This window comes from Aspergillus foveolatus (genome assembly GCF_047715535.1).
Source record: "Aspergillus foveolatus strain CBS 279.81 unplaced genomic scaffold BDW70scaffold_51, whole genome shotgun sequence".
NCBI classification, from domain to species: Eukaryota; Fungi; Ascomycota; class Eurotiomycetes; order Eurotiales; family Aspergillaceae; genus Aspergillus; species Aspergillus foveolatus.
This window is the reverse complement of record NW_027396115.1, coordinates 57,350-81,103: the sequence shown is the minus strand read 5'-3', so window position 1 is coordinate 81,103 and position 23,754 is coordinate 57,350. Positions and strand designations below refer to the sequence as shown.

General features: G+C 51.5%; 9 protein-coding genes and 2 non-coding genes across 11 annotated transcripts; 5 read left to right on the top strand and 6 right to left on the bottom strand.

The window, feature by feature from the left end:
• Positions 1-902: 902 nt before the first annotated feature.
• BDW70DRAFT_152420 (putative arsenite resistance protein Ars2) lies at positions 903-3,541 on the top strand (the record flags this gene model as incomplete). The annotated part of the gene is made up of 2 exons (XM_073739443.1): positions 903-2,870; positions 2,924-3,541. The coding sequence occupies 2 exons, from the start codon at positions 903-905 to the stop codon at positions 3,539-3,541; spliced, it is 2,586 nt and encodes an 861-aa protein (XP_073593309.1).
• A 488-nt stretch (positions 3,542-4,029) lies between these two features.
• On the bottom strand, positions 4,030-5,438 carry BDW70DRAFT_96275 (uncharacterized protein). Its single transcript, XM_073745295.1, has one exon. The coding sequence runs from the start codon at positions 5,345-5,347 to the stop codon at positions 4,097-4,099; it is 1,251 nt and encodes a 416-aa protein (XP_073593308.1). The 5' UTR covers positions 5,348-5,438; the 3' UTR covers positions 4,030-4,096.
• A 1-nt stretch (position 5,439) lies between these two features.
• Positions 5,440-6,089, top strand: BDW70DRAFT_96274 (uncharacterized protein). Its single transcript, XM_073745294.1, has one exon. It carries the CDS (start codon positions 5,663-5,665, stop codon positions 6,053-6,055), a length of 393 nt encoding a protein of 130 aa, XP_073593307.1. The 5' UTR covers positions 5,440-5,662; the 3' UTR covers positions 6,056-6,089.
• Positions 6,090-8,136: 2,047 nt separating this feature from the next.
• On the top strand, positions 8,137-9,798 carry flbB. The gene is made up of 4 exons (XM_073745293.1): positions 8,137-8,424; positions 8,474-8,561; positions 8,608-9,135; positions 9,185-9,798. Exons 1-4 carry the CDS (start codon positions 8,259-8,261, stop codon positions 9,663-9,665), a joined length of 1,263 nt encoding a protein of 420 aa, XP_073593306.1. The 5' UTR covers positions 8,137-8,258; the 3' UTR covers positions 9,666-9,798.
• Positions 9,799-9,825: 27 nt separating this feature from the next.
• BDW70DRAFT_96216 (Zn(II)2Cys6 transcription factor domain-containing protein) lies at positions 9,826-10,906 on the bottom strand. The gene is made up of 2 exons (XM_073745292.1): positions 10,481-10,906; positions 9,826-10,322 (listed from the first exon to the last, which is right to left on the bottom strand). Exons 1-2 carry the CDS (start codon positions 10,607-10,609, stop codon positions 9,987-9,989), a joined length of 465 nt encoding a protein of 154 aa, XP_073593305.1. The 5' UTR covers positions 10,610-10,906; the 3' UTR covers positions 9,826-9,986.
• A 56-nt stretch (positions 10,907-10,962) lies between these two features.
• BDW70DRAFT_t148 lies at positions 10,963-11,077 on the bottom strand. The gene has a single exon. It is a non-coding gene; the product is annotated as a tRNA-Leu (tRNA).
• A 92-nt stretch (positions 11,078-11,169) lies between these two features.
• On the bottom strand, positions 11,170-11,279 carry BDW70DRAFT_t147. Its single transcript has one exon. It is a non-coding gene; the product is annotated as a tRNA-Leu (tRNA).
• A 264-nt stretch (positions 11,280-11,543) lies between these two features.
• On the bottom strand, positions 11,544-12,590 carry BDW70DRAFT_170296 (cutinase family protein; the record flags this gene model as incomplete). The annotated part of the gene is made up of 3 exons (XM_073742890.1): positions 11,544-12,095; positions 12,152-12,461; positions 12,512-12,590. The coding sequence occupies 3 exons, from the start codon at positions 12,588-12,590 to the stop codon at positions 11,717-11,719; spliced, it is 768 nt and encodes a 255-aa protein (XP_073593304.1). The 3' UTR covers positions 11,544-11,716.
• Positions 12,591-14,420: 1,830 nt separating this feature from the next.
• Positions 14,421-16,665, bottom strand: BDW70DRAFT_96206 (eukaryotic translation initiation factor 3 subunit D). Its single transcript, XM_073745291.1, has 2 exons — positions 16,350-16,665; positions 14,421-16,288 (listed from the first exon to the last, which is right to left on the bottom strand). Exons 1-2 carry the CDS (start codon positions 16,555-16,557, stop codon positions 14,733-14,735), a joined length of 1,764 nt encoding a protein of 587 aa, XP_073593303.1. The 5' UTR covers positions 16,558-16,665; the 3' UTR covers positions 14,421-14,732.
• Positions 16,666-18,528: 1,863 nt separating this feature from the next.
• Positions 18,529-18,966, top strand: BDW70DRAFT_162529 (hydrophobin family protein; the record flags this gene model as incomplete). Its single annotated transcript, XM_073741151.1, has 3 exons — positions 18,529-18,748; positions 18,805-18,866; positions 18,919-18,966. 3 exons carry the CDS (start codon positions 18,529-18,531, stop codon positions 18,964-18,966), a joined length of 330 nt encoding a protein of 109 aa, XP_073593302.1.
• A 935-nt stretch (positions 18,967-19,901) lies between these two features.
• BDW70DRAFT_170289 (putative SNF2 family helicase/ATPase) lies at positions 19,902-23,489 on the top strand (the record flags this gene model as incomplete). Its single annotated transcript, XM_073742889.1, has 2 exons — positions 19,902-22,883; positions 22,937-23,489. The coding sequence occupies 2 exons, from the start codon at positions 19,902-19,904 to the stop codon at positions 23,339-23,341; spliced, it is 3,387 nt and encodes a 1,128-aa protein (XP_073593301.1). The 3' UTR covers positions 23,342-23,489.
• Between the last annotated feature and the right edge of the window lie 265 nt (positions 23,490-23,754).

Here is a 23,754-nt window from a genome sequence, read left to right as displayed (position 1 = left end):
TGATTAGATACCGCCATACTTTACTTCAAGGCCTCTTGTAGGTTGCCTGCCTTTTCTCACATCTTCATTGCGTTCATCAGTCATCCGCTACCCGCCCTTGTCTTTCTGTTCCCCTTCCCTGCCGTATTTACGCTCTCAACCAATTCTGCTCCAGCCCTTTATCCATATTGAACCCTCTATACTTTTTAATATATCTCCCTAGCGCTGTTCCTCACAATTCGTTCGTCTTCCGTTACTTGGAGTCGACAGTGAATCGTCGCGCCATCCGTTTCGAGACCGTCCGAATTCTTGTCTTGGTCTTCACCACTTGCGCTTTTTTATGCTCTTCGCGAGCTCATGTCTCTCATTCACTCATCTTTTTCTTTTCGCTCCCGCCATGGGTGGCTTCATGAATTATCCATTTACCGCTTCGCGGTCGGCTTTCCTTCCACTTTCACATCTCTCCGTCTTTGATACTAGTCAGCGCATCAGATGAACACAGTCCATCAAACAAATATCTGAAGGACATCGTCTAATGTTGATGGTACCAGGTTCTAGCTTACTCCACGTCCTCCACCGAAAATACAACAGTACTCCTTTCTCCTTGCTGCCACGGGTGCCTTGCTGTCAACCTTTCGCATAACACACCCGTTGTGGAGCCTTTCTGTGGGCCATAATCGCGCTTGGAATCCAGCTTCACGAAAGTTCGCTACCAATGGATTCGTATGATACTTACGGATCCTCGCCCAGGGGCCGCGAGGGAGGAGATTCCTATATGAGTCGGGCTTCGATGGATTCGTACAGACGCAGATCGCCTGGTCGGTTACTCTCGCGGCACTTTCGTCTCTTCAGTCACCTAACTAATGTTCAATATAGTATCCCAAGATCGGCGGCGTGGACGCGGGCGTTCGCGCTCTCCTGTAATGATCGATCGGTACGAACCTTCAGATCGCAGAGCTTCTCGGGACGATTTCTACTCTGCTTCGCGCGAACATACCGCACGAGACCGTGAAGATCGCCGTCGCCCTCCTTCTCCGATGGCTGCAAACATTGACCGTTATGTTCCCGGACAAGACGCTGGCAAGCGATCGATCCCCTCCAACCCCCTGCCGAATCCTTTGAATCTTGATTTTCAAGTAGGCTTCAATTGGTTTGCTGAATGGTGGCGAGCTGAGCAATCTATCAAAGAGGAAAAGGAGCGTGCAAAGCACGGGGGACGCCGGCCATCCGACCGTGTGAAGGGAGAACGTGAGGCGCGCGAAGACCGTGACAGGGAAAGAGCCCAGATACAAGCGGCTTACGATACCTACAAGGTGGATCTTCAGGTCAAAATGGCCAGAGCATTCGTTCAGCAACATAAGAACGATGAATGGTTCAAAGAGCGCTACATCCCGGAAATACGGGATCCTCTTCGTCGAAACCTGATGGAATTCAGAGTGGGCGCTTATCAGCAGTGGGAGCGAGATCTCGATGGGGGTCTGTTTGACGACTTTACTCTGGAGGGCATCTACAAAAGCGAAAGTGACGGCGCGGGCGGCGTGATTGAGAAGGAGGAAGGTGAGACGACAGCTGTTGGGGAGACCCTAGGAGTTCTAGACTTGCTTCCTGCCAGAGGCGGAGATCTGCGCGACGAAGCTTTATCACAACCCGCCTTGCTCATCAAGACGCTGGCACCAAACGTCAGCCGTCAGAAGATCGAGGAGTTCTGCAAGGAACATCTTGGAGAACAGGATGGAGGGTTTAGATGGCTCAGCTTAAGTGACCCGAACCCCTCAAAGAAATACCATAGGATGGGATGGATCATGCTACATCCCGCCCCCGATGTTGCGGTCGTCGAAAGAGGTGATGGACGCGAAGAAGAGGGCGAGATGGACCAGGACAATGTTGCCAATGGATCAGGAGCTGCCACCGTTGCTGAAAAGGCACTTGAGGCGACTAACGACAAAACTATTCATGATCCCGTTCACGGCGATTTTGTATGCCATGTTGGCGTTCACGCGCCGCCAGCTCAACTTCGAAAGAAAGCTCTATGGGATCTTTTTTCGTCACCTGACCGGATTGAGCGCGATCTGGAGTTGGCTAGGAGATTAGTCGGGAAGCTTGACTCTGAAATGGGACACGGCGCTGATGGTTACGCCAAGGTCGAAGAACGTGTTGAAGAGCTTCGCGGAAAGGGCTGGTTACAACCACCGGTTACTGGACCCGTTAGTGTTAAGAGAAGGAAATCCAACTTCGACACCGACGATGTTGATGAGGGTGAGGCTGAAGAAGGGGAAGAGCAGGAAGACTGGGCAGACGATGAAGTTGATGATGAGGAGCTCCTGGCGAAGAAGAAGAAACTGGATCTGATGGTAGAATACCTTCGTCGAGTGTATAACTTCTGCTTCTTCTGCGTTTTCGAGTCCGACTCGCTCCACGAGCTAACGCGCAAGTGTCCTGGTGGACATCTCCGTCGGCCGCGAAGTGGTCTTACCACGCAGGCCAAAGCCGTCGCTAAAGCCAGTGCCCTTGGGCAACCTTTCCCCGTCAAGAGGAAAGACCCCAGCGAAGAAGGCGAGGAGCAAGCTCCCCCTAGTGAGAAGGAGAGACGCTCCCAGAGATACAGTTCGAAATCGGAACAGCAACTGCAGCGTGCGTTCAACTGGGTAAAGACATTCGAGGACAAGATTCTTCAGATTCTCGAGCCGGAGAATGTGGACATTGTCAAACTCGGTGGCAAGCCCGTTGACGAAGCCTTGGAAGAGGAACTGGCCAAACATGTCAAGCAGGAGGATGAGTCAAAGTTCCGGTGCAAGGTGCCAGAATGCACGAAACTGTTCAAGGCAGAACATTTCTGGCGTAAACATGTTGAGAAGAGACACTCGGAGTGGTATGAACGTATCAAAAATGATGTAAGTTGAGATTGCTCTAGCACAGTGACAATGTATGCTAATTCACCCTACAGCTCGCCCTCGTGAACGCCTATGTGCTTGACCCTGCTCGCATTGCGCCTTCGCGGTCCGACGCCAATAGCAACGGTCACTTCCCTCTCAGCTCCGGCCAGAACCAGACCGGCACACCTCGTGGTTTCAGTCTGGCAGCAATGCCCCCCTACCTTGCTAATGGAGCAGTCGCAGCTGGCCTCCAAGGCGTACCGGGAGGACTGCCCGGTTTTGTGAGCAACCAAGCGTCTTGGGCTGCGAATGGCATGGCGGGCGGCGAACTGCACCAACCTGGTGTCATGCGCCGTGGCGGAAACCGCTACAACAACAATCGTTCAGGACCCTACGATCGCCGTGGTAATCGGCACGGGACCCAGGGCTTCGGCCGCATGAGCCCGGGCCGTGGCATGCTTAACATGGGATCCGGTGGCCGTCTCCCCCCCGCTGCTGGTGCTCCCTATATTCCACCTGGTCATCCGGCCGCGGCTTTTGCTGGTCCGGGAGGTTTCCCTGACGCGATTGGCTCCGGCCCTTCTCAGCAAGCCATGGGGCCGCGTGAAGCTGTTCAGGGTCGTAGCCTGAAAAGCTATGAGGATCTTGACGCCGTCGGTGGTGCTGGCAGCGGCGAGTTGAATTACTGATCCTTGAATCGAATTTCAAGGCGGAGTCTAGTACCTCGATATTTCCTTCGGCGTCAACGGGCATAAATTTTTCCTCGCTAATCTCTCTTTTTTGCATTCTGGGTTCAGCAATTATTTTCCACTTTTTTTCTCTTGCTCAGTCCGATCTGCACTGGTTATCTTCTTCCGAAGCGCATAAAAGAGCAGCACTTTAGTTTTTGTCTGTTTTTACTTTTCTTCATCCTCCCCTGTATCAAACCACTACACCTCTGAAACCCAATCTCATTTTCGCACTGTCAAGCAAGCAGCTCTTCCGTGCCTGTTGTAACCATATGCCTTCTCAGAACTTCCGTTTTTATATGGTTGTCCTGTCTGGACTGGGATTTGAATGTACCATAGCATAGGCTTGTTTTTTTACATTTTTAAAATAGGTACAGTACGGTAGGTACAGTGCGCGATTGGCTTACTACATGGATTTCCAGGTTTAGATTCTCAAGAGAACTTGTATAGCATTTGTAAGGTAGATATACTTAAGTCTGGCTTATACTATAGTCTAGCTAATGAAACAAACCCAAGCTACGTGCCCATCGCAGACTCGGGCATCTGAATAACAACCTCATCGCGCCCATCGCGCCACTGTGCACCCAATTTGCGAACCCGCCGCTCGCTAGCCAGGAACAGGAGGAGGTATATATGGGTCGCGATCTCGCCCCAGGCGTAGACCTTTAAAGATACAGACTGGGCGACAGTGGGTTCTGCGGATGTTGTATCTTCCCCATTCGCATCATGATCCCGTTCCCGTTCCCGTTCCCGTTCTTCGAGGATACACCAGACACCCCATCCAGCTCGGCCCTCTTTGCTGATGAAATCAGACAGGAAAGTCCAGAATCTGGTGAAGAGGGGCTTGTCCCAGCATAGCACCTTGTTACTGGTTCTTGCGGCCGTCTGGCTCTGGTTCTCGAACTCAGATACGGCTCCCGGGACGATAGTCAGGCGGAGATACCAGTATCCGCGTTCGAGGATGTTGAGGTCCCGAGTTTGGAAGACGGGGTTGTATGTCCGGGGGGATTTGAGGCGGCTGCTCAACATCTCAAGGGTCGGGGTAATGTGGGTTGTGAAGGGGGATGAGGAGATTGGGGGTGGGGGTGGTCTGATTTCTAGGGGAAGGGAGGAAAGGATTGGAGAATAGCCCTTTCTCCGGCCATTTGGCGGGGATGATGCTTCTGCTTCTGGGCCTGGTTCTGGCCCTGGTTCTAGCCCAGCGACTGGCTCGGCCGAAGGTGGCCGGATGCGGTTTTCATCATCCTGTTTTTCTTGTCCTTTTCCCGGGGTAGTGAGGGTGTTGGTGGTGCTGGTTGGCCTGGCATTCTCCAGATTGGTATTACGATCCCCTGCCGGAATATCGCGCAGTCCCTGAACATTTTCATGCGGAGAATTCTCGACTGGCGGCGGTGAGTCCACTCGAGGCCGTTTTGAAGGAATACAAGAAGAGAGTCTTGTAGTTTCTGCGACAGGAAGCAGAGTCAGGCTCTCACACGGAGTGCCTGATTGTTGAAGTTCCGGCTGCGAGTCCGGGATGACGCTGACGGCCGTCTCCAGCGAGGTTCGATCATCCAGGGACCCATTCTGTTGGGCAGCTTGATCTAGAAGCGACGGGTCGTGGATTGTCCTTGGATCTGCTGCCTCTGGAGTTGGTGATGTGAGGGTGATAGTCTCACGAGAGTGGCTCTGGAAATTCAGAATTGCCTCGACCTGGGCGCGGTAGCGGGCATCGTCAACAGCGCTACTTGGCGCCGAGATGTGGACGAGGATTTCTGATCTGTCCATGCGCCTGGCATTTTAGTGGCTGGTCATATTATATATCTTGTATAAGTGTCGAATCGAGCGTTGATGAGGAAAAGAACGACTGGGGTACGGGACGTCGATATTGACGAATATTGAAGGACTTGGGCGGGGTGTGGTTTTGTGCCTTACCGCCTGAGGCCAAACGCGCCGGCAACAGTTCAACGATCCACCGAATCCATCATCCCGACAAACGCATGAGTTTACAAACCAACTGATTCAACGCTTACCGGGCCCATAGCAATAGATCGCCTCACTACTGTTGCTAGGGTCTGAATCGTCACATCACGATTACCTCGCATGCAGGGCTCGGCTCCTCCCGGCGCAATGGGAAACGCGATGATAGTCCACGCTTTGGCTCAACTATCGCAAGCGAAGATCTGCTCACAATCTCGCAGTGATTTGGAATTGCTTTCTTGCCAGTTGCGTCGATCTTCCGCTAGGGCGTCGGCCCTTGATCTACTCTCAAGCCTCCCATGTCACGAACTCGCGGCCTCATGGCTTGAATGGTGCCCTGGCCACGGAACCAGGAACGTGATGCCGGAATCCTACCCTTTTCCACGATGCTCGGACCCATCCGCATCAATAGTTCAGATACGACAAGACTTGCAAAGTTCACGTCGCGAGTCATGGCATTCCGGTGCGGTACTGACTGTTGGAACACCAAGAACTACGGATATTAGCAACATATAGGCATAGACACTATGTCTAATGTCGAACTCTACCTGGTTCGCGAGTCAGCTGGCACGTCCCTACCTGAGTTAATGAAGAACCGGTGCTAGTCTTTGGACTCCGATGGCGTCCTGCTGGCGGTCTCCTGATAAGACGGCTCTCGAGCGTCTGCTCCCGAGTGTCTTGACTCCCTGGCTCTTGGACATTGTGCCGAACACCGCCAGCTGCGGCTTCCCGTATCTATGCCATTCCTTAATGAACTGGGAATGAGGATAATTCTGCTGCACCTCGGCCATTGGAACCACAATAGGAAAGCCGCTACGGATGCATGATATCATACTAAGCAGCCTTATAAAAAATAACAATAATAAATAAAAATAATAAAATTAAAAAAAAAAAAAAAGAAAAGAAAAGAAAATACAATAAATAAAATTATTATTATAATATTAGTAGAATTATTATAATCATTATTGGTGGCTAGCTTCCGCTCGAAGGCTTGGGTATTACGGGGTTTCCTGGTCCTCGGTCAACCGGTGGGAAAGGGAACGATGGTGGCGGCCTTGTGTAGTGTGGACACCTCCTCTCCCAAGAGGCTAGAGTCGAGTCGAGGCTAGAGGAGTCGAAGGATCAGCAAAGGCCATCGACAAGCCAGGATCTGGATGACCGATCGAAATATTGCTTGCCGCTCCTAGTGAGGCGCCAGCACGAAATCCGGGATTTGGTCTTAGGTGCAGAATTCTCGTTCCTGCGTATGAGATGTCGAATGTGTATTTGGGAACGCTCCTTCTTCCACTTCGTCCTCTTCCTCTTCCTCTTCCTGTACGATGACTGCCGCTGATGCGGCCCGTGACTGGGTCTCAGACAAGAGATCGCTCGGTGGAGCAGAAGCTGCAAGCACCGTCGTCGGCCCCCTACGGAGTACGCTGTAAACGGCAAAGAAGACTCGGAATAGCCTACGGGGCCCTGTCCGCTGAAGCCAATAATCGTCACTCGGTGCGGAGTATAGTGCCAGTTAAGTGCTGTGTCCTGTCTACAAAGGACCTCGGGCAAAGAAAGGAGCCAATACTGTAATCGAGGCGAGAATCAGAGAAATCAGGTCCTTTTAGAGGACGCCAGTCGGGAACCGTGAGGCCCTGACTCGTAAGGCCATCGAGATTAATTCTTCTCCACGGGGCGATCTGGACCCAGCAGTTGAGAACTCTTGATCCGTGATCCTCCTACTATTGCTTCATCTACGCTTCTTGTCCCGTTCATCAACACCTCTCTATTCAAAGTACTTCAATTCTTCCCCTTCTCATCTTCTCTTCACTGTCGGCCCCTCTCGCGACCGACTCATAAGCGAAAAGTGGATTTCAAGCCATCCAAGCCTCGCGTTTCAATCGACTGTGTGCCTGTGCCGATTTGCCAGAACTGTCGCTAGCTTAGCCATCGAGACTCGTATGATTGTATCGGTTTATCAACGCCAGTCGACTGGGCCCTGAAGAACGGCACCGAGCCACTAACCAGTGATTTTTGGGGGATCGTTCGGGGTAGTCAGGACAAGCACTGCAGTCAAGGCTGACCCTCCCACTCTACCTATAACGCCGGCCTGCCTGCAACTGGACCCGATCTGGATTACTATTATTATTGGACTCGACTTCGCTGACTGGTTGACCTTTCGCTCGTTGCATCCGTAACAAGTCTTAAACGACTGCATCGCAGCTTTTCGACCTGGTCTATCTGTGGCTTGTGAGGGAAGGTCCGTCGTCAGGCTTATTGGGTGCGTATACCCATCATTTCCAACGGCCGGGCGCTTTGCACAGCGGAACCCACTCGGTTCAAATCGACTTCGTTTGAGGCTGACACTATTTCTGATCTGTACATAGAACATCGCATCAGCCCGAAGAATCTTCATTTGCGTCTTACCCCGGGTTTCTTTGACGTCTACCCTTTCCTCGCTTCTCGCCGCCGACCGGTCGCATTTCAACCTCCTCGCAATTCTCCGTTATTCACAGCTCGACCACCATGACTTCGATCAGTAGTAGGCCAATACCCTTGGATCTAAACGCGATGGACTCCTTGAATCGGCAAAGCTTAGCGCAGAGTGCTTCACCTGGTAAGCATTGAACGACACCCGCCGCGCTCCCACTTTCTGTCCCTCCGTGGATGCACCCTGGAATGTGGGCAATTCTTTTATTGTCCATACCGTGGGTCTCTTTACCCTGACGCTGGCCCCCTGCGTGACATGGGGCTCGTCTTACTCTACCTTTCCACGGCGTTGAACGATTGTCGCACAGTCGCTGACTCGATACCTGCAGCAGGCCAAGATACGCCCGGTATGAGGGGTTCAATCAGCACGGACTTCTTCAAGTTCTTTGGCGCTGGGGGACAGGCTAAGAAGACTACTCGGGGTTTGTTCTCGTCGCTCTTAGACCGGACCTCCTGGCTAACACGTCTTAGACGGGCAACCTGCCAAACGAAGAGGACCTAAGCCCGATAGCAAGCCAGCTCTTACGCGGCGACAAGAGCTGAACCGTCAGGCGCAGAGGTAGGAACTTCGACATCAATCTCTCGGATGATGCTTATTCCTCTAGGACGCATCGTGAGCGAAAGGAGCAATACATCAGAGCTTTGGAGAGCGAAGTTGCGCGGTTGCGGGAAGCGTACACTCAGGAGATATCTGCTGCGAACCTTGCTGTTCACCAACATCGTGAATTGGTCAACTCCATATCGGAGGAGAACAACATGTTGAAAGAGATTCTAGTGGCCCACAATATCAATTACGATGCTGAATTGGAACGCCGCAGAGCCGAGCGACAGATGGGATCGGGATTCCACTCCAGTCCCGTTGGAGCCGGGAGCGTTGGATCGCAGACGGGCGTCGCTTCGTTTACGGCGCATACTTACAGCACGCCGCCAACGACAGTGTCATCAGGAATGAGCCCGAAAGTTAATGGAGTGGAAAAGTTCGACTTCTCGTCAGTTCCGGACGTCGGGCCGAACAATCAGGGTATTGCTACGATACCGTGTGATGCACTTGCCGCCATAGACCGTCGCCCGCCGATACAAGGGGCGGGGATATTTGAAGACAATCCCCAGCTTCAGATTGACTTCATTCTAGCGTACGTTTTACGTTATTATCTCTGAAAGGTCTTTTCTGACTCTAAGTAGGCTGGAATCACCCTGTCGAGATCATACCGACTACCTCTGCCGACGATCCATTACTGAAGCCGATGACGAGGACATGCCATTTTCAGGGCATGCGCTGATGGCCACCTGCCCACCGCCAAGCTACATCGCCAATACTACGAGCGAGCAAACATATCCGCACAAGACCTACGACCTGCCGCATGCTAACCTCACAACGCTACTCAATCTTAGCCGACAACTGGTCACTGAGGGACAGGTTACCCCAATAATGGCACTCCAGGCTCTAAAGAACCATGAGATGTATACGAAGTTGACGCGGGACGACGTTAAACTGATCATGGACACGCTTGAGAACAAAGTGCGCTGCTACGGATTCGGGGCGGTCCTGGAGGACTTTGAGCTCATGGACTGCTTTAGCAGCGTCCTGGGGTCAAAAGTGGAGGGTTCCGGGCCCGTCGGCGTAGCGTTCTCTCGGCATGCTGATGAGACGATGTATTCATGACCTGACAGCTCGCTTCTTTTCTGAGCTCTCTGATGCCCTTTTTTCCCATTTACTTACTGCTGATGCCTAGCCATCCGCAGGAGCTGTATATATATCATTCTCCTCGAGCGTTGTTCCTTTTCTACTTTCACCCTTCGGTCGCTATATATACTTCCATTTCTTTCTTTGGGTTAAGCGCTATACCAGATCTTCACAGCAAGGGCGGTTCATATCCTATCATACCATGTCACACCATCATCTAAATCAGTAACATTCAACCCCTTCAATGCATCCATCCATCCATCATCACCAGCACCATCTAACCCAACCCATTCGAACCCCCTACCTGACACCTAACCCGGCCAAAACACCACCCACCTCCTCACCCGCTCTGATTCTCCCAACGACCTCACTAATCAGATCAACCGAACCCCCTTTCACAATCGCATAAACGGCCTCAAGCGCTTCTGCCTCCTCGTCGTCCTCCCCGCCCCCATCAAGGACCTTTCCGGCCGTAGCCTTCGCCAGTTTTTCTTGCAGCTCGCTCCTTATCCCCCGGAGCTCAGCTATCGTCTCCGCGGCTGCGATCGCCTCACGGTCTTCAACTGTGCTGGCGTATGTACACTCGGAGGGGGTTTTGCGGCTGATGCAGGCGCTGCAGGGAGAAGCGCGGTTGCACTGCCACTAGTTAACTATCGGCGCACTGGAACAGCATCCACCAAATTATATTATATAGTCGTTTCATGTTAATTAGCAGATTTTGATCAGAGCTTGTACTCCAGATGCACAGATTGGTGTATGTTAAGGAAGAGTCAAGAGAAGGCGGGGTGGAATACCTTTACTTTCCGAATGCGACACGCAGAGCAGGACGTTACAGGTCGAGGCTTCGAGAGCTTGTCCTTGTCCTTGTTTCTGTTGGCGTCTGACGCCGTTGGCAGGTTCAAACCTGGGTTGTTGGGTAGCATAGCAGTAGCAGTTGTGCTTGGAGTTGGAGGCAGGCTTGTCTCTGTCTTGTTGATTGCGGTTGTCTGACTGATTGGTGTAAGACACAATTTGTTTCGGTGGCGGGCGTGTCATACACTTTGTTGAATTGTGGGGTTGAAGTTGGATCTTGAGCACGGAGTAATTGAGACCAAATAGAATGAGGAGAATCTTTAACATGGGTGCGTGTTATTGGGCATCCGGCAGCCGCCACCATTCTATGCCTGATAGGCTTAACGGATGCCGCCTATCGGCATCTCTGGAATGCACATACGTATACTGCGCTGTAGGAAAGAATAAAAAAGAGATAAACAAAACGATAATCTAAAAATACAGATGACAAGGGTGGGATTCGAACCCACGCACCTTTCGATACACGGAAACTTAGACGGAAGTCTGAAGGATCAGGTAAAGCCTGAACCGTGCGCCTTAGACCACTCGGCCACCTTGCCAGTCGATATTATGTAATCCTTTGTATACGGCTATGATTCAAATCTCCTGGGGTAGGACAAAGAGAGGAGTGTTCAAAACACTCAAAAAACATTGACAAGGGTGGGATTCGAACCCACGCACCTTTCGATACACGGAAACTTAGAAGTCTGAAGGATCAGGTAAACCTGAACCGTGCGCCTTAGACCACTCGGCCACCTTGCCAGACTGATTTGTTTGTATGGGCATGTTTTGATAATTAAAGCGGACAAATACTAGCCAGCAGAATCCTCAAAGGTCTGTCTCGCTTTGTTTGGCTTTATGAGCTGATGGTTGGAAAATAGGGCATAACTTATCAGTAATAAGATCATCTAAATTATTCCGTCAAATCTTTCTGTCATCTGTAGTGGAGGCATGAAAGTACGTGAGTAGGCAAATGGCCGTCTCATGGAGCAGTCTAGAATATATATTTAGGAGTTGAGTCGCCAAAAGGCCTTAAAAGAATCGCCCACTATAACTTGTCCCTCGGACGGGCAACATAAAAAAAGAATCCTCATCTAATATCGTGTACTACTAGGTACCACTCATTGTACCAGTGCCCTGGTCATAAACAAATGCGGTTCGGACCATCCACAGCACCGTACACGACCATGACAGCACACTCAGTTACCAAGGCCAGAGAACCAGCTAGAGAGACCGCTAGACTGGCTGGTTTGGCTAGCAGGTACAGATGAAGAGCTGCTAGAGCTGCTAGAGGTGGAGGTGGAGGCGGGCATGGAAGCGAGTTGCTGCTCAAGCCACTTGGAAGCTTCACCGGTGTTTGCGACGTAGGTGAAATGCGCGGCGGTAACGATCAACGTACCATCGCAGACCAGGTCACCGGTAGCACAGTAGATCTTGATCTTGTCTTTGGGGAAATTCTTGATCTGCCCGCCGTCCTGCTTGTTGCGGGTGTCGCCGAAGAGCACGACACCTGCGATCTTGTCCTTGATCTCGTCGGAGAGGTCGGGGATCGCCCCGTGCATGACGGCCGTTCCTTGACTGTCATAACCATACATTAGGAAAAGTGGGTGAACGAGCAGAGTGATGGGGCGTACCTGTATCCACCAGCTACGATCTTGGTGTCAGGGCACTTGGAGGCAGCCAGTTCGAAGAGCTCCTTGGCCTCGTTGATGGCCGCGCTAGAGGTTCCCTGAGGCAAGGCATTCTCGGCCAGCCCCGCGGTGTACTTCGGCCCAACACCCTGACAAGCTACGCCGCCGAGAGAGGCATCGGCTTTGAGGTCATTGCAAACGGCGGGACCAGTGGACATGCCCAGAAGGCCGGGCTCAGTGGAGGCGCGGGCGAAAATAAAGGTGACAGGCTTGCATTCGCCGTCGCGGAGATCATTGCCGCTCGAGCTACCGACTGCGTCTGGTTAGCTGGCGTGGTAGGCATTTAACTAGGCAGAGACGTACGCTGGCGCCCGTCAATATTCAAAGGACTGGCAACGGACAGGCCGGCGAGAGCAGCAAGGGATAGAAGCTTAAAGTGCATTTTGTAGAGTGACTGTAAAGAGTGACCCGGAGAAAGTGAACGAAAGAGAGTGAGGAGGAACCCTGGCTAGGCCTGCTAGACTTGATAGCTGGATGATTCCCGTTCGAACGATGGCATGGCTTATATACTCTTGCTCCCGTACCTGCACCTGTGACTCGGTGACGGAACCCGTGTGGCTATTGGCCTACCGAACCCTAAGATGTACTAATCCCGTGCCTTGAATCAGGGTCAAACATGTTCCCTCGGCCCTTGCAACCACGGGGGTATGGTCAAGAGGGGGTAGTTCGTCCGAGGGACCTAGTATAAATCAAGTATAAACCAGTGCCCCGCATATTCTAAAACAACATCCTGAAAGTTGAGTGCCTACTACATATGCCGGGCCTCGGTAGCGGTAGAAGTAGGTCCGAATTGACCAGTGCCGTACAGAATTGGATCCATCAGAGCTGGGAAATGAACATTAATCGTTCTGTGACTGATCTCTCACACCGTCGTGGTGCCCCGATCTGAAACACTTGGTGTGTGCAGTTGGGGCGAGGTGCTGGAATTCCGAAGTTTAAGCAGATAAAGGCTGAAGTAGTGGTGGGACTGGGCACCAATTAACCGCCGATCCCTCCAGCGTGGCTTTAATTAGGGCCCCGGAATGCCTTGGAACCAGGCGTTGGTGCGTGAAGGCTCCTGGGGGCCACTGAAGACTCCAAAAATTGGCAATGCTGTGATGGGCTCAGTTAGACCACCAAAACAAAGCCAAACGCAGGTTCGGCAGTTGATAGAACCGTCCATCCCGGCTTTCATACTCAAATTGTGAGCATAGGTCCATGACAGCCTGCCATTAATCCGTGGTTCGAGGGATTAATTGCCGGGACGAGGCGAAGATCGAGAGATCAGATACGATCTCATTTTGCCAGTTGGTACGGCTAATTGCCGGTAGCAAGCCCCATTGGCGTTTGATATAGATTGCTATGTAGTCACTAGACCCTGACTTTGGATTTTCGCAGTCCTAGACCCTTGAGCTCGTGCCTCGGTGAATCCTAAGCAAAGTATATTTGGCTTCTTGAAACGTCCAAAGGTGAAACCGGGCACTCCAGATTCAGTCAAGATGATACCAAATTAGGCAGTATCGCCTTCTGGGTTCGGCACTCAGTTTTCCAATCTGCGAGGTAATAGCCTTATGCAGACCGTAATTTATCGGGATGGCTCATGGGTCCCGAATGCCGAAGCTGAAGTCGCACGCTGCAATGTCCTGTACTTGGGACGAAAGGACCTCAACTTCCCATCCGGCTAAATCGAGCCCTCTCTAGCGCTAACTACCCAGTATCCACTCGGCCATTTTTAAGGTCAACAGCCGTGTCCCCTTCGTGCATAGTCACAGATTTCATTGTGGGGTCGTTGCGACTCCTGACCCAAGCTCGAAACCCGCTCAAGTCTCCGCTGAGCTAAATTCTGGTAATCCTCCAGGGCAGGCAGCAGGATAACCAGGAAAACTTAGAGGAGTAAGAGAAGCAAGATGCGGCGGAATGTATCAATCCTTATTGCAACGGAGTGTGGCGGGGAAGTGTATCTGAATGTGGTCTGGAGTGTGTCAGCCATGCCATACAAGCAGGGCACTGTAAATGACGGGGATATCGGCAGGACACTTCACAACACGTATGTAACTAGCCTCCTATATCATTATTGAGGTCCAAAGTCGATGCGTGGCGTCTCCAGTCTGGAACGATAACCTTCGTTGTTGATGCTTTGCGCGAGACCTTTTTTTAGGATCAAGGGCACCGTATCTGGGGTTGACTGGATGCGATAATGCGTTGACTTGAATCATGGTCTTGGCTTCTTGACAAGGATATTAAAACCAATTGATCCGTAGTCTAAGGAGGATTGTCAAAAGACAACTGCGGAGGAAGGCCGAGAACAGAGAATAGACTGGGTTAAGACCCGACTGTCTAGTCGTATCAGATATTCAAAGCTGCATTACGGTACGGTCCAAATCTAAATCTGATGCTGAAAATGCGGAACATACGCAGTTGTAAAATGATGCTCGACCCAAAATCTTGCAAATAGGACTCGTGATCTAGTACTTTTGAATATGCACATGAAAGGCACTTAAACATATGATATCTCAAATCTCTGCAAAAGAACGCATTCATTACTTCATGCCTCCTCCTCATCTTCACCCTTGGCTTCCTGCTCTTCCTCGGCAGCCTCATCGTCTTCCTCGAACGCGTTGGCGGGAACACTGTACAGACGGAGGACGGGACGGTTGGGGTCCTTAACCAAGATGTACTTGGTGACCTTGTCCTCCTCCTCGTCCGCATCAAGGGCACGGATGCGATCGACGATCGTGCGCACGATACCCCATCCGTTGCCGAGGTTGAGGTTCATCTGAGCGGCGAATTCGCGGGGCTTGTATCCCGCAACACCCAAGATGACGTGAGCGGCGGCGGAACGGGGGTTGGCACGAGACACGAAACCAAGCTTCATGCCATCAGCCTTTGCGAGAATGGCTTGCGTTGTCCAGCGGGCAAGCTTGCAGCTGTTGTTCTTCATCTCTGTAGCGACGACCGCACCACGCTGAGAGTACAGCTTACTGCGCCAGTCCAGGGAGCCACCAGAGCCCTGGGCCTTGCTGTCGAACTCGTTAAGAGCCTTGACGACCAATTGCTGATCCTCGCCGCTAACGGGGTTCTTGACCAGGGCGTCAACCTCAGTACGGACGATCATGTTAAGAGGCTCCTCGTCGCTCTCCAGAGAGAGGTCGAAGCGGCGGTACTTATAACCCTTAGAGGCAAGGGGCTCGGTCTCCTCTTCGGCGTTGTAGAAGGGATTGGGGTGGTTGAAGTCAACCTTGGCATTGTTAGCCTCCACAACAGTCTGGAGAGCAAAATTGTGGTTGATGAAAGTAGCCTCCAGAGCGAGAGCGCTGGGAGTGTTAATTGACTCCTGCTTGCCGGAGGATTCGGCGACCTCGAGGGGCGCATCGGCGGCATTCTCGTTGACAGTCACCAAATCCAACGAAGCGCCCTCACGCTTGTCGAAGTAGATCTTGTTGCCCTGGTGAACGATGACGATATCCCACGAGTACACGCTGCGAGGAGCACACATGAGCATGGAGAGGATATCGGAGGTAGCGAAGATGGTAGCTTGGTTCTTCTCAGCCAGTTCCTGGATAATGGGATCCTGCGACGTGGTGACGTTGTACGCAGCCCGGTCGAGAGCCTGCAGTCGGCGCTCGGCGTTCTTGACGGGAGCCTTGTCGTAAGAACGGTCGTAGTAGTAGAGGAAACCGTACGTGTCGACATCCTCACCCTCGGGTGCCTGTAGGTTCAACTTGGACAAGCGGTTGAAGTCGACCTCCTCCAGCATGGACCAATCAGGGCGAATGTTGACTGAAGGCTCGCGAGTCCTCTGCGGCTTATCGTAGTCTTTCCATCCGAAGCGACGACCCCGGTTGCCGCGGGCGCCACGGTTGTCGTAGTAGCGGTCGCCACCTTGGCCGCGACCAGCACCAACACGCTGAAAGCCAGCACGGCCGCCTCTCTGGCCCGCGCCGCCGCGCTGGGCACGGCCACGGAAGACGGTGCCACCGCCCCGGCCAAAGGTGCGCTTAGCGGAAGTGCGAGTGTTGTCAACCACGGAGAAAGAAGATTCGTCTTCGGCAACTTGGACGGCGAAGAGGCTAGAAGAGCCAGCTCCGTATACTTGTTGGTCTGGACGACGATATTCGTTAGAACCGTCCTACAAGCGATAGGGGGTTGGTCATTCCCATACCTCTGTAGTTGCGGTTGTATGCCTGACGACCGCCACGGTCACGGTCTTTGGAGTCAGCAGTCCAGTCAGCCATGCGGCCTAGCTTGTCACCCTTGGAGAAAGGAGCGTAGGGGACGCCATCAAGCATGTTGTCCGCCGAGGTGACAGGACCCCAGGTGTCCTCCGCGGGGAGGGCCGCAACAATATCTGCGATGGAGATCGGGGCCATGATGTCAAAAAATAAAACCACAAGAAAATTAAAACAACTTTGACCTAAATGTCACAAACAAGCCCCTCAGAAACTGAGGTAGCCTTATGAGATCTGGGGACGGTAAGCTTGCAGGCGGCGGGATATTGGGAACCCAGAGAAAGGCGATTTTTTGTGTCGCGAGTGGTACTGTGGCTGGTGGGCTTGGCACCGCCATATGGAGCAGTACATGCCTAGCCACATTTATGCCTCAGGTACCAACACTGTATACCCAAAACGGTACGTTATTATAGTCGTTGCATTCCGCACTCTCCCTGTGGACAATTCGACTCTGACTGTACAGAGAAAAGGATCACCTCTCGAGACCCTGATACGAACGTCGCTCGGCTATGGCAGCCTCATACTATCAGGACATGTCCGAACATTGAGCCTGTTGTTGCCGGTCCCTTGAATCCATCCGGTCAACCGACGGATTCTGTACCCTTTGTTCAATCGCCTTGAATCTTGCTGATAACCAGCATACAATATATGGCTTCATTTACGTAAATGATCTCATATCTTTCAGTGGAACCTGTGAAATACTCCTATTGATCGAATAGCCATGAAGTTGGAAGTAAATCACAATGAACGCCTGCTATATTGTCAGCGTGCAAGATCCCGCGTACCCAATGTGGGCAAGGAACACATGAACAAAGTTCTAAAAACCCAATAAGAGCACATTCTTGGCGACGATCTCGGGTCATAATCGCGGATAACGAGAAATTGTTTTTGAGCTGTCAACCAGATCGTCGGTCAGAAGCAGCTGCTGTTGGATGCTTCAGCATGACGGCTTATCAGTTATCAGTTTCTATTTCTCAGAGCTTCGAGGCCGAGGTTATCTGTTGCATTCTCCGCATTTGCCGCATGGATGCTCAGATCCCAGTGGCGGCGGATTGAACTAATGGTTCGTTCCTTTTTCTCGGGGACAAGCTCGTATGATCATCGCTACTCCGGACGTCCAGTGAACTACAAAAGCTCTCCCAGAATCAGCCGTGACCCTTGTTGATTGACCAGTGGCCACAATGCTGACATAGTCTGGAGTTTTCAGCTTGGTTAACGGATCTTATTCAATATCAGATCTTCTCGTCTCTGGAGCAGTCTTACTGATAAGGATTTCGGCTTTCAGGCTTAAGGAGCCTACTCCCGAGCCATGGCTTTGCGACAAGTGACGACAGAACTGGATTTGTTTTCTGTACGCCTACTAAGCGAGCTTTGATGTCAGCACTCTGCAGCGCTTCTGGGATCGGTTATTGCTCCGTCCGCTGCAGTACCTTGTTCTGATCCCGCACCTGGGCTTGCTAGCGAGTTATCCGTCAAATCACAGCAAGCCGATATCCGGACCCAACTCAACGCGAGAATTCCGTAGATAGATCGGCTTACCCCACCGTCACTGTTCATGCGCTGTTCCTGCAGGTTGCAAAAAATGATTGGCCATTTGCCAAGATCTATGGAGCCGGGTTCGTGGCGCCAGCAAGGCAAAGGGTTCCTGGACCAGTTCGCTACTACTTTGTCATGAAGCATGCACTCTCAGTGGCTCCAAGGCATATGAGAGACCAGAACATGGCCTTATCTATGTGGAGATGGATCTGCAACTCATACCGTGATTCGAATTAGGCTCGGGCTACTCTCAAATCTCGACCTGAGCGGTATACCGGAATCCGCACCTGAACCCGACCAGCCCTTTATGTGAAGCCAGAGATAGGGTTTCTGGAATAATGTCATTATGAGAAGCACACATCTGCTTCAGGAAGGACACATGATGATCCGATAAGCTTTCCTACCGAGTTCAACTGAGTCGTTCGTTATACCGTCAGAATCAGACGTATATATAGGACTTCACATCTCCCCCGGAAGGAGTACAATTCCAACAGCATTCTTCCAAACGCAAAGACCCAAGTCTCTCTTTTGCTTTCTTGTTGATCAATTTCTTTCAAGTTTCCGTGTTCTATCAAAATGAAGGTCGCCACTGCCCTCTCTGTTCTCGCCGTTGCCGGTTCTGCTCTGGCTTCTGCTCTGCCCTCCGCTGCCAACTCCGAGAAGCGGCAAAGCGATTGCATTGGTCCTCTCCTTTGCTGTGGCAGCCTTACTACTCCTCTCGATCCCCTCGTCGACCCCATCCTCGAGCTTGTGGGTATCGACGCAGCTGAGATCGTTGGCTCCGTTGGCCTTCTCTGTATGTCTCCTGTAGTTGTGGCTAACTACTCTCATTCACTTCGCTAATGTTGACAGGCCATGCCTACGACGATACTTGCACTTCTGAGCCCCAGTGCTGCACAGAAGCCAACCTCTTGGTAAGCCTTATGCCTCACCGGTGAAGCCTGACATGTGGCTAACAAAGAATAGGGTGGCACTCTCGGTCTTGGCTGCAGTCCTCTGGAGCACGGTCACTAAATGCCAATGGTTGGAGAATTGTGATGCGTCGTAATCAACCGAAGCGGGTGTGGTATATAGTATGAATCGGGGCGGGATTATGCTTTTGAGTTTCTGTATTTTGAAGAGTGCATTTCGGGCTAGATATTTCTACTTACGATTTTTAATAAGTCACTAATTCTAAATCGACCTCAGTATGACCTCCGCGAAGCGGGCTCTTTTAGCTTCTTTCCCACTGGCGGGCTTACTGTCAGTGAGTTTAATTAGATAAGACCCCGATTCACTTTCTGTGAAACCTGATTATACTTTACACTGTCCGTTATGGACATGTATAAGGCACTGAGCACAACTGAGAGAAACCAGCACGGGAATTCTAAGACATTTCCAGAGCTAAAGTGTCATTAGTGGCGATAAAATATCCGAAACTAGTAGAAGTACTCCGTACTCTGTAACCACCGCTGCATTGACCATGTCAATCGTTGATGACAAGCCTCGAACCCCGCCTTCGGTTGCTGGGGCAGAATCCAAAACAAACGAGCGATAACTCGATAAGAAAATGTGACGGCTAAGGTTTCCACCCACAATCACGAAATTCCCAACCTTAACTGGGCTCCCTGGATCTGCCCACGAAACCGACAAGAGGACGAATGGTTTTGCGCATAGAACTTTCTGAAGAAGCAGGTTTAGTGTATTTCGCCCGCAACCACTTTGACGCTCCCAATTGAAGACGCCGTCGTAAGGCATCATCAACAGCCAAATTAGTCTACTGAGCACCAACTGACGATGGATGAAAGAAACAGCTCGACATCCACACCTCGATACCACAGGAAAACCTCCAGAACGAAGAACAGGTACTAGCGAAAACCAGGCCAGGATTGCCTCAGTCGATCTCATTCATCTCCGTCGAACAACCGAGATAGCGATTCGTAAGACACGTACACAGCCCGCTGTACACGATGGCACGAGAAAGCAACGCCCCGATTGACCTCACGACCCCGGTAAAACCGAAGGAACAGACAAACCGTCCTCTGCCGCACCAGCCTGAGTTCGGGATTCCCTCACCATTGGGCCGCCAGTCCTACCCTCAAAATCACGGCTCAAGCAATCCCTTTAACATTCCCAAGCAGAACCGCCCTAGACCAGAGCATCATAGACCACAACAAAATTATCAACGACCACACAACCCCCTCCACCAGAATGCGAGCCGACCTAATCTTCCTCCTCCCCACGCCGCGTCCACTCCCAAGAACCGCGAGCCCTTCGACCCTTTCAAACCTGTCCGTCCCTCCGCCTACAAAAATGATAGGATGTCTCGCCCTGTCAATAATGAAGTCTTTGAGATCCGCCGCCCCGAGAATATAACTTTCGGCACTCCTAGAGCGCCGAAGACTTTCTTTGCCAATAAAGCTTCTCCACTGAAACAAAATACTGCCGCTAAGAATCTGCAGAATTTTGTCGACCTAACAACAACAACGCCCGGAGGTGGCTTTTCTACTTCTCGGACGAGCCGGAACCCAGGATTCGGAATCTCAACGGCGAATGATTGGGTTGATACAGCGAAGGCTAATGAGAATATCAAAGCGCTGCTGGAAGGAGCATTTGAAGACGAAGATGAAAAGCAACCAAAGCCGAAAGGCAAGAAGAAAAAGAATAAGAAGAACAAAGGGAAAAAACAGAACAGCGAGAGCCCGAAAGCCAAAGAAGAGAGTTTGGATATGGATGACCTAGCCACTAAGCTGCAGGGAGTGAGTGTCAACGAGAGTCAACAAGTTGAAAACGATGACGATTCTACCACGAAGGAGAGCACCAGGAAAAGAGAAGAACAGGAAATCGAGGACGAGAAGAACGGCAGCGACGCTGGTTCGGAAACCGAGGAGGACAGTGAAGACGAAGACGATGATGGGGTTGTCGAAGGCCTGAGGGTTCAACTGCTCCCTCACCAGCGGCAGGGAGTAAACTGGATGTGCGCTAAAGAGATCGGCTCACTGAAACCCAGAAAGGAGGAGAAGGGCGTGCTCCCGAAGGGTGGTATTCTAGCAGACGATATGGGTCTTGGAAAGACAGTCCAAGCCATCGCCCTGATGCTCACAAATCAGAAGCCGAAAGACGGGTCGAGACGACAACCAGCACTGTCCGATCACGACCAAAAACCTGAAGATATTGATGAAGAAAGTGCGGAGTCGAGAAATCTCCCGAAAGGCTTGAGCAAATCCACTCTGGTCGTTGCACCTCTCGCATTGATCAAACAGTGGGAATCCGAGATCAAAACCAAGGTTGAACCTTCCCACAGGCTCCGAGTCCTTGTATACCACGGCAATGCAAGGGCTAAAGCAACAGACCGTTTGGACGACTACGATGTTGTTATTACTACATATGGTACCCTGACTTCTGAGCACAACGCAGTGGCCAACAACGATAAGAAGGCGGGCATTTTCTCCGTCTACTGGTACCGCATCATCCTCGATGAAGCCCACACCATCAAGAACCGCAACGCAAAGGCAACGCAGGCAGCATATGCATTGGATGCTGAGTACCGTTGGTGCCTTTCAGGCACGCCCATGCAGAACAATCTCGATGAGTTACAGAGTCTGATTAGGTTTCTACGAATCAAGCCATACAACGATTTGGCTAACTGGAAGGACCAAATTACACGGCCATTAGCGAACGGGCGCGGTGGACTCGCAATTGAACGGCTACAAGTCGTCCTTAAAGCCTTCATGAAGCGCCGTACAAAAGACGTGCTGAAGCTTAATGCCAACCTTAAGCCTGGTAAAGAAGCTGATGGGGAAAAGAGAAATCCCGGGTTTCAAATCGTCAAGCGTGAGGTGGTCAAAGTCGCAGTTGACTTTATGCCCGGCGAGAAGAATTTTTACGAGCGACTGGAACAGCGAACGGACAACAGTCTCGAAAAGATGATGGGTGATTCTAAAATGGATTATGCTGGGGCGCTGACTTTGCTGTTACGACTCCGACAGTGCTGTAACCATCCTGACCTGGTCAGAAGCGACCTGGCTAAAGACAAGGATATCCTCTTGCAGACGGGTACTTCGAACAGTCAATCATCGTCCAAAAAGCACGATGAGCTGGATGATGTGGCGGATCTCTTTGGTGCACTGAGTGTTGTGTCAAAGAAATGCGACATCTGTCAGATGACGTTGAGCCAAGCCGAATCTACCGGAGGAGGTAGCAGATGCAGTGAGTGTGAGAAAGATTTCAACACGCCTTTTGTTGCAGACGGGACCAAGAAGAAGAAGGAGGAGGAGGAGGAGGAGAAGAAGGCATCCGAGCATATTACCGACCCCACCGCATCTCCATCAGAACGCCGACTGCAAGACCGCATGGCTCGCTTCCGCAGGAATAGAAAGATCGTGATGGATAGCGATGACGAAGAAGAGGATGCCGGTGAATGGCTTGTTCCCGAGAGTCAGCGTACAGGGCTATCTCTAGGCAAAGTTGGCGGTTCCGACGACGAAGATGCAGAAGGCGGCGGCGAATGGCTTCGTTCTGATGATTCTGAAACTGATGACGAACCTGAATCGCCTAGTCAGCGGGGAGCTCACCGCAAATCCCAGGTTGAAGAGGACTCTGACGATGATATCTACTTAAATCCCGGAGACGACGAAAACCAGGTTCTTCCATCGACCAAGATCCGCCAATTGATGAAAATTCTTCGACGAGAAGCGCCCGATTTTAAGTTCATCGTGTTCTCCGTCTTTACTTCCATGCTTGATAAAGTTGAGCCGTTCCTCAACCGCGCTGGTATCGGTTATGCACGATATGACGGAAGCATGCGCAATGACCTTCGAGAGGCGAGTCTGGAGAAACTCCGGAACCACCGGGGGACCCGTGTACTGCTTTGTAGTTTGCGGGCTGGGGCGCTGGGGCTGAATCTCACTGCAGCAAGTCGCGTTGTCATTTTAGAACCATTCTGGAACCCGGTAAGCTTACTTCTTCCCCACGCGATTGACAATGAGCTAATTCGGCCCTTTAGTTCGTGGAAGAGCAAGCGATTGATCGTGTGCACCGACTTAACCAGACAGTGGATGTCAAAATCTACAAGATGATCATTAAAGACACCGTCGAAGAGCGAATCCTGGATCTACAAGAGCGAAAGCGCGAACTCGCTAATGTCACCATTGAAGGCAAGACGGCAGCGGCCAAATTGACGATGAACGACATGATGGCACTGTTTGGTAGAGACGCCGAGTCGCGATACACAGGCGGCCAGAGCAGTTTGGAATTCTCGCCGCAGAAGGGAAATCTGCTGAGGTCCGACTACGAATCCTCTAGCCAGAGCCGGTCAAATGGCGCTCCGGAACGCTCTCGTGATCGCAAAGGCAAACAAGAAAGGCGAGTGCCTTCGACTGAAAACTCTGTTTATGCAAGACGGTGGTAGACTGGCTACTGGAACGGGGAGTTTGGGTTAGTGTAACGGTGAATGGAAATAGAACGGCGTGAATGTTGGATGGGAAGGGATGCATTGGGAGATTTCTGCATGTTAGGTTTCGGGACTGCCGTTTTTATTTCTTGGACTGGAGTTTGGCACTGTATATTTCTTACTATTATCGGCTGCATTTACCTACTCCGTAGGAAAGGGGACATATTTGATCAAATTTAGATACATGTCATATTCTGAGCACAGTCATTCCCTGATGGATTGATAGGCAGAGGCTGACAGTGACAGCGGAGTCTGAGCGTGGATGGATGGCCTGTCAGCTAGTAGTGGAGATAACGGTAGGAGTTCCCATGACGATGGATACGAAGCTTCAGCCCCTGAAAGCGAATTGGGGGTAGAAAAGGCTTCTAGAA

Bases quoted from the DNA above. Each gene is read 5' to 3' on its own strand.
- BDW70DRAFT_96275 (XM_073745295.1), bottom strand. From the start codon at position 5,347: ATGGACAGATCAGAAATCCTCGTCCACATCTCGGCGCCAAGTAGCGCT.
- BDW70DRAFT_96274 (XM_073745294.1), top strand. From the start codon at position 5,663: ATGCAGGGCTCGGCTCCTCCCGGCGCAATGGGAAACGCGATGATAGTC.
- flbB (XM_073745293.1), top strand. From the start codon at position 8,259: ATGGGGCTCGTCTTACTCTACCTTTCCACGGCGTTGAACGATTGTCGC. The intron at 8,425-8,473 runs GTTTGTTCTCGT...AACACGTCTTAG, and splicing joins GGCTAAGAAGACTACTCGGG to ACGGGCAACCTGCCAAACGA. The intron at 9,136-9,184 runs GTACGTTTTACG...GACTCTAAGTAG, and splicing joins CAGATTGACTTCATTCTAGC to GCTGGAATCACCCTGTCGAG.
- BDW70DRAFT_96216 (XM_073745292.1), bottom strand. From the start codon at position 10,609: ATGCTACCCAACAACCCAGGTTTGAACCTGCCAACGGCGTCAGACGCC. The intron at 10,323-10,480 runs GTATTCCACCCC...AACTAGTGGCAG, and splicing joins GTCGCATTCGGAAAGTAAAG to TGCAACCGCGCTTCTCCCTG.
- BDW70DRAFT_96206 (XM_073745291.1), bottom strand. From the start codon at position 16,557: ATGGCCCCGATCTCCATCGCAGATATTGTTGCGGCCCTCCCCGCGGAG. The intron at 16,289-16,349 runs GTATGGGAATGA...ATCGTCGTCCAG, and splicing joins ATACAACCGCAACTACAGAG to ACCAACAAGTATACGGAGCT.